Genomic DNA, 8,544 nt, shown 5'->3' on the forward strand with positions numbered 1-8,544 from the left:
TCTCTGATGGATACATTGAATAGTTTAATTTCTAAACAACAGAACGCAATAGTAGAGGTTGTTTTCCCTTGCGATCGGAAACATGTTTATAATCATGGGAGATAATACTTAAACCCTTGCTATCTTAAAGTCAAGGCAAGAGTTGTTTTTCTTGTTTTGTAAGGGAGGTCATTTGAAAAGACGTCTTGGAACTTTCCCAAATATAAATTGTTATAGTTACTTCCCTTAGAATTTGAATTATATTTTCGAATTCAGCTACCCCCATTTTAACACCGGCATATGCATATGTGTGCAGTGCTTGTGTTAAGGTATGTGTACATGTGTGTGTGTGTTGTGCGTTTCTATGTATGCGTGTGTATGTATATATGTGTGTGTGTGTGTTTGGGTAAGCTTTAGGGTTAGGGCTATTGGGTTAGTTGTCTCTTTGTCTTCTGCTTCGTGTAAATATACGTACAGGTATGTGCATACCTACGTCTACCTGTATGTATAGGTGCATATTTGGGTACAGGACATTGCAAACAAAACGTAGACTTGCCAAACCGCTAAGTTACGGGAACGTATACACACCAGCATCGGTTGTCAAGCCATGGTGGGGGGGACAAACACAGACATACACACACATATATACATATACATATATACGACGGGCTTCTTTCAGTTTCCGTCTACCAAATCCACTCAGAAGGCTTTGGTCAGCCCGAGGCTATAGTAGAAGATACTTGCCCAAGGTGCCACGCAATGGGACTGAACCCGGAACCATGTGATTCGTAAGCAAGCTACTTACCACACAGCCACTCCTGCTCCTATATATACACACACATAACAAAATAGGAAGAAAAAATGAAATTAAAGAAATTGTTAAACGAAGTAATTAAAATTAAGTTTTTATGCAAATAGGAACATGATCTTTTTTTCCTTTATAGACTTCATGTTTGTTTTTTGTGTCTATATTAAACAAACAAACAAAAAAAAAATCCCCAAAATTCCCATCATATTTTGAATGGAACGATTTCAGAATGTTGGCTGTGGAGATGAGAGTACATACAGGTTGTTACTGACACGAGGCCTTATGTGAATGCCTCGTTGCATTGTGTTAATATCTCTCTGTATGCCACCAAACATTATCAGCTCACCGCGACCCTCCACCAATGAGTAAAGGATCGCCTCTTCAGGAATGCAGTCAGAGATGTTTTCATGCACTTCCCTCCAGGTCACTGTCTTTTCAGTGATAGCTTTACTAATGTCCAAGTTATGTACATGCATAAGAGAACGAGGTTCTTTGTAGCTCGTAGAAGAAGAAGTGCTGTTGGTGGTCGAAGTGCTGCTGTTGCTACCAGAAGCCATTCTCTGTCCAGAAGTTCGACTGCGTAACACACCTGAAACAGGTTGTGGTCGATGGTGATGCTGCTGCTGTTGTTGTTGTTGTTGTAACATTTGATTCTTCCTCCAGATTTTCTCTTCATATTGACAGAGAACCTCAAGTTGTTTAAGTCGGTTCTGACGAGAAGAGGGACGAGGGTAAGACAGCAAAGAGGGGGAAATGGCTGATGCTGCACCCTCAGGAGGCATGAGACCATTGGAGGAACCGACAGCAGCCCCACCACCAACAGCTTGCAAGCTTCGACTTGATGCACTGCAATCTTTGTGTTCCCGTTGTTCTGCTTGTTGTCTGTTTGTAGCAGAACTGCTCTCCCCATTGGACGGAGAAGACAGAAGAGGGTTCGATTTTTTGTGCACATTACTGAAACCATACTCAAAGCTATCTGTGCACTGCGAGTGAGACGAGGCAGCTGCTGCGAGTTGGTTTGAGGTTGACAATGAAGACGGCGACCTGTAGGAAGGCACCGAAACCGAAAATGCGCTTTGAGTGTCCATGCTGTCTTGCTCACGGACCGCCGTCTTGTCAGGGTTGTCTCCTTCAGCAATACAACTGGATTGTGGTATTGGGTCAGGCCACGAGTTTGAGGTGGAGGCACAAGGCTCTGTCGAACAAGGTGTTGACTTCAAATGTGATGTAGTAGCAGAGTTTGCGGTGCGATTGGTCTTTGCACTGCCGTACTGTCTTCTTTGATGAGACCATTTCGATCTAGACCGGGGAACCAATTTCATAGTCTTTGAGGGTTTACTTAGAACTACCACCATATCTTTCACCTAAGAAAGAAACAAAGGAAATTGTTAGCAATTTTAATGGGAAAGTAAAACATAAAATAAAACAGTCAAATAATTGCTTCTCTTGGGCACAGTTTTGGCTGTGTGGTTAACAAGTTTACCTTGCAATCACAAGGTTTCAGGTTTGATCCTTATGCAGGGCAGCTTCTATTTTCACCTTAGATTACTCAATATCTCGTTAGTGAATTCTGGTAGATGGAAACTAATTAAAAGCTTGTTGTCTTTTATCTTTTACTTGTTTCAGTCATTTGACTGTGGCCAAGCTAGAGCACAGTGTTGAAGGGTTTTAGAAAAACAAAATGGACTCCCACTGCTTATTTTATCAATATCTTTTGCTAAGTAACTGAGTTACAGGGGGCATGAATTAAACACCCCTAGTTGTCAACCAGACACACACACCTATATGATGGGCTTCCACACAGTTTCCATCAACGAAATACACTCACAAAGCATTGATCAATCTGAGACAATAGTTGAAGACACTCGGTCAAGATGTCATGCAGTGGGACTGAACTTAAAACCATGCGGTTGCAAACGAAGCTTCTTAACCAAACAACCATGTCTCCACTTACAAAAATAATCTGACTGGTTAGTTTGGGGGACATCCGTGTTCCTAGCATGATCCTCAAACCAATTCAAGATCTTCTGAATCGGAGGACTGCAGCAAACTCCTATGTCTGCTTTATATGGCTGGATGGCTTCATTTAGTTTCCAACTATCAAATCCACTTACAAGGCTTTAGTCAGCCTATAACAGTAAAAAACACTTGCTGAAGGTGCTGTATAGTGGGACTGAACCAGGGAGAACATAGCTGGGAAGCAAGCTTCTTAACCACACAGCCACGCCTGCAACTAAATAGATTTAATATGTTGTATAGATCAAACTTTAATAATTATATACACACATAAACACACTCGGAGATAAGAAGCCCTCAGCCGTCCCTCATATCATCTATAGCTCTTCTCACACCTACAGCACTCAATCTTCAATATCTCAAAGTGGAGAGAGTTGAGTGAGTGAGTGAGTGAGTGATAGCAGTGTGAGTGGATTTGTTGAGTGGTAAGTGTGACTCGATTATTATCACATAACTAGTCATGGTTGTGTGACAGGGGCTGAGGATGGTGGTGGGAGTGGCGATGATGATAACAGATAATGGTGGTGATAATGATAGAGATGGCAGTGGTAGTAGTGATGACGACAATGATGTGATGACAGACGGTGGTGGTGGTGGTGGTGATGACCTAACAAGCACTACCTACCTTACATGCAGGATGACACCACAGCTGTGGTGCACTGTACTCCGTCTGCAGTACTCGGATCTCTTCCCAATGGAAATCATCCTGAGATTCCATAACTAACAGCCATGCATCATTGAAGATCTACAAAGAGAATTTGGAAACACTGAAATATGCAGTGCAGGGGGGGGGGGGCACTCATAAAGATACAGACATTTGTTGGGTGAAGGACGGACACACAGACACCTGTAGGGAGAAGGGGGATCTACTCACACAGAGCTTTCTAATTTTGGCACAAGGCCAGCAATTTTAAGGAGGGTTGGGTTAGTCAATACCATCAACCTCAGTGATCAGTTGGGTCGGAAGTAGGGAGGGGTGCAAACACAAAGACAGACAGACACAATGGGCTTCATTTAGTTTCTGACTGTCAAGTCCATGCATAAGGAGTGGATTTGATAGTTAAAAGTATGAAAGGTGAAGTTGACCTCAACAAGATTTGAGCTCAGAACACAAGGAGTTAGAAGTGCCACTAAACATTGTGCCTGACACGCTCACCACCTAATAATAATAATAATGGTTTCAAATTTTGCCACAAGGGCAGCAATTTTGGGGGAGAGGATGAGTTGATTACCTCGACTCCAGTGTTCAACTGGTACTTATTTTATTAACTCCGAAAGGTAAAGTTGACCTCAGCAGAATTTGAACTCAAAACATAGCAACGGGTGAAATATCACGAAGCACTTTGTCCGGCATGTTAACGACTTTGCCAGCTCACTGCCTTAATGATAATAGAAATAATCCTTTCTACATTAGGCACGAAATTTGAAATTTCACAGGGAGGGGGTTAAATCAATTACATTGACCTCAGTGCATAACTGGTATGTATTTTATGGACCTTGAAAGGATACAGAATTTGAACTTAGAACATAAAACGTAAAAAATGCTGCCAAACATTTTCTCCATTGTGCTAAAGATTCTGCCAGCTTTAACCCCAGTACGCAACTGGTACTTATTTCATTGACCCTGAAAGATTGAAAGGCAAAGTCGACCTTGGCAGAGTTTGAACTCAGAACGTAGCAGTAGACGAAATACCGCTAAGCATTTCACCTGGCACACTAACATTTCTGCCAGCTCACCACTTTCATAATAATTCGTTTATTGGCCACAAGGGCTTACAGAAAATTACATTACAACACAATATAAAAGAAAAAAACAGGACGATGCAATGGGTTTTACGATGAGTAAACAATATAACAATTAAAATTAAACAAATTAAAACTTCCAGTAAGGGAGGCACTTTAAGGACCTCGTGGAAAAGCCCACAAAAGCCAGGGCAAAAACCCTTCTTCTTTTGTTTATAGGGCATGCTCAGAATTGGTCCTTTACCCACCTTTCAACCAACTTGCTTCTCTTTCCATCCTCAACCTCCTTTTCAAGGGAAACTTGAAAAAGTTGAATGAGGGCTTTGCCAAAGAGGAAAGTGCCTGTCTTTAGCCCTTTCAAACGGGTCCACCATACTACCTCTTTCACTACAGCCACTAGACAAATAAAAATTGCCTTCCCCTCATGGCCAAAAGAGGACAGCAGGGCAATCTTCACAATGGATTCAGCTGATAGCTGGATCCATCCTACATGCAACAGCAGCTGTTTGACATAAACCCACAGGTCAGCAATACTGAGGCACTGGACACGGGCAGTTGTTCTGGGCAGGCCCAGCTGATGGCACTTCAGTGCCTGTAAAGCCTGTTCGAAAAATAAATGATGAAGATGGTTTCAAACTTAGATACAATACCAGTAATTTCAGTGGAGAGGTCAAGTTGATTCCATTCATCCCAGCACTTGTCTCGTACTTACTTTACCGAGCTTGAAAGGATGAATGGCAAAGTCAACCTTGGTGGGATTTGAACTCAGAACATAGCGACAGATGGAATGCCGCTAAGCATTTTGCCTGGTGTGCTAACAATTCTGCCAGCTTGCTGTTTTATCAACAACAGCAGCAGCAGCAACAAGAAAAAGAAGAAGAAGAACAACAACAACAACGGCGGCGGCGGCTTCAAATTTCAAGAGAGGAAGTAAGTTGATTACATTGACCCCAGTGCTTCACTGGTACTTATTTTATCCACCCTGAAAGGACCCTGATGAATGCAAAGCTGGACAAAATACAACAATGTATTTTGCCTGTCAGCTCATTACATTAATAATAATACTAATAATAATAGTAATAATGATGATTAATAGAAGTACCTGATTTGGCCCACCACAACCACCAAGGATAAGAATGTGTTTGTGACTCAGGACAATCTGAAATAGATAAGAGAGAGAGAGAGAGAGTGAAGGCACAAGATAAAGATTAATAAATCAACAACTATAGTGATTGATTATTGGGATTAGAGTTAGATATAGAGATGGGATATATCTGATATGGAAACACAAACATTATTGATATGTCTATGATGATAAAAGCAAAATTCTGTCTGTCTGTCCATCTGAGACCCCTGTATCTCAGTCTACATTTGCTCTACAGGGACATATTATTCCCTTTTGGGAATCAGGATGATCCTGAGATTGAAAATCTGCCCTTCATTTGGTTCTTCAACATTGAGCATTGGGATCCGATTTAAAGGATTTGAGTTGTTATTTCTAGTAGGTAAAGCTTGTTTGATTCATGCCATCTTGGTCGGTGTTTATCAGATGATGTCAGAGAACAAAGGGGAGATGAATAACATTTGCTTCATTGATTTTATGTCGAGATAAGAACTTTGGGACAAATTGGCCAACAGTTGGAATTCAAATTGGAACTGGAACAATAGAATGATTACATTACAGAATTAATTCTCATCTGTCCTTAATCTCTTATCAAACATCACAGGGCATATAGTCATTATGGATGTATTATCATCATCATCATCATCATCATTTAACGTCCATTTTCCATGCTGGTATGGGTTGGACGGTTTGACTGAGGACTGGCAAACCAAGCATCAATCTGATCTGGCAAGGTTTCTATAGCTGGATGCCCTTCCTAATGCCAACCACTCCGAGAGTGGAGTGGGTGCTTTTTATGTGCCACTGGCACAGGGGCCAGCCAGGCGGTACTGGCATCGACTATGCTCAAATGGTGCTTTTTACATACCACTGGCACAGGACCAGTCAGGTGGCACTAGCATCGACCACGCTTGAATGGTGCTTTTTACGTCCCACCAGCATGGGTGCCAGTCACCATGGGTACATGTGTATATAAGTGCTTGTGCCTGCCTCCCAACACACACACACACACATATATATATACACACACACACACACACACACATATATATATACACACACACACACACATATATACACACACACACACACATATATATACACACACACACACACATATATATACACACACACATATATATACACACACACATATATATACACACACACATATATATACACACACACACACACACATATATATACACACACACACACACGCACATATATACACACACACACACACACACACACATATAGGCACACAGTAGGTGTCTTCCACTTTCTGTCTACGGAATGCACTCACAAAACTTTGGGGCTATAACAGAAGACACTTACCCAAGGTGCTGGATATTAGAACTGAACCCTGAACTACATGGTTGGAAGCAAATTTCCTAGCCATACACATATATATAATCATACAATTATCATATGTAGAAGGCAGCGAGAGAGGTAAAGAAACAGGAGAAGGACAGAGAAGTGTAGCTGCAACTGACCACATTTTAAATCTGGGGCACTCCAACACTTACACCAATGAGGGTTGCAGATGATCCGAGCAACAGAACAGCCTGCTTGTGAGATGAACGTGCAAGTGGCTGAGCATTCCACAGACATGCGTACCCCTTCACATACTTCTCAGGGAGATTCAGCGTGGCACAGAGTGTGACATGGCTGGCCCCTTGAAATACAGGTACCACTCATTTTTGCCAGCTGAGTGGACTGGAGCAACATGAAATAAAGAGTCTTGCTCAAGGATACAACACACCACCAGGAACTGAACTCATGACCTTATGATCACAAGCCAAATGCCCTAACCACTAAGCCAAGCACCTTCACCATATTTTTTCTTTTCTTTTTGTTTTATATTTAAAATACGATGTAAATGGTTAGAGAAGCATTTACCTGTGACTGGCCATAACGGGGGCTCGGTTTCGGTCCACTGATTTCTATCCGGCGCCAGTCTTGTTCAAGAAAGTCAAACAACCAAACATCATTGGACCTGCAGAGAGAAAGACTTCAACATTTAAGTGATTAAGGGAGAGAACGAAGGGGGTGGTGGAGGAAGTAATGTGCTTGGAGAGTATGAGAGAACGAGAGGAGTGTGAGTGGAGTGAAGGACGGAGTGGAGAGTCCAACTGTGAGTAAAGAGTAAGTGGAGAGTGTGAGCAGAGGTGAAGAGTGTGCGCATGGGTGGAGAGTGGGTGAGGTTGGGAGTGACGGTGGAGAGTGGGAGTGAAGGTGGGGAGAGCAAATGAGGGTGGGGAGAGTGAGTGAGGGCGGGGAGGTGGTTGGAGTGTGAGTGGAGAGTGTGAGCGATATATAGAGAACAATGTGCAAGTTTCATAGTAAAAAACATTTGTAAAAAAAAAAAAAGAAGACAATTGTGACAACCGTTGTGACCACTACCAATACAACAATACGTCACAACCACCGCAACACAACTACAACCACAGAGAACAGCAACAATCATCATCACAACAACACAAAGCATAGAAACCAGAACCACCAACACAATCACTGCTCCCACCACAACCAACCAGCCATCAACACCATAGCCACCACTACCATCATCATCACCACTATCAACACTAACACCATCACAATCACCACCACCAACAGCATCATTATAACCAACACCACCACACTAACCAACAACAATAAATGCCACCAGTGTACATACCCAGTTCCAGGAAAATGTGAACCACCAAAGACAATCATCGTGTCCTTTATTATGGAAGCTGAGTGACCAGCGACGGATTGCGGCAGGTTGCGGGATGTTACACATGTCCATCGGTTCGTAGAAGGTGTGTATATATGGAGTTCGTTGAAGAAACAAGCTGCCTGGAGAGAGAGAAAAAAGATATATATATATATA

The 8,544-nt window shown here is 42.2% G+C and overlaps 1 protein-coding gene across 1 annotated transcript in view; it reads right to left on the reverse strand.

Annotated features, from left to right (window-relative positions):
* Positions 1-871: 871 nt before the first annotated feature.
* The window catches only part of LOC106876720 (F-box only protein 42), a 16,312-nt gene continuing 8,639 nt past the window's right edge, over positions 872-8,544 (reverse strand). The window contains exons 4-8 of the mRNA XM_014925391.2: positions 8,350-8,510; positions 7,572-7,668; positions 5,649-5,705; positions 3,429-3,548; positions 872-2,151 (exon numbers count right to left, since the gene is read on the reverse strand). Of these exons, the coding sequence (XP_014780877.1) occupies positions 1,012-2,151; positions 3,429-3,548; positions 5,649-5,705; positions 7,572-7,668; positions 8,350-8,510 (1,575 nt within the window). The 3' untranslated portion in view covers positions 872-1,011. The remainder of the gene's footprint in view (positions 2,152-3,428; positions 3,549-5,648; positions 5,706-7,571; positions 7,669-8,349; positions 8,511-8,544) is intronic.

The sequence above is a fragment of the Octopus bimaculoides genome, chromosome 26, assembly GCF_001194135.2.
Source record: "Octopus bimaculoides isolate UCB-OBI-ISO-001 chromosome 26, ASM119413v2, whole genome shotgun sequence".
In the NCBI taxonomy this organism is placed as follows: Eukaryota; Metazoa; Mollusca; class Cephalopoda; order Octopoda; family Octopodidae; genus Octopus; species Octopus bimaculoides.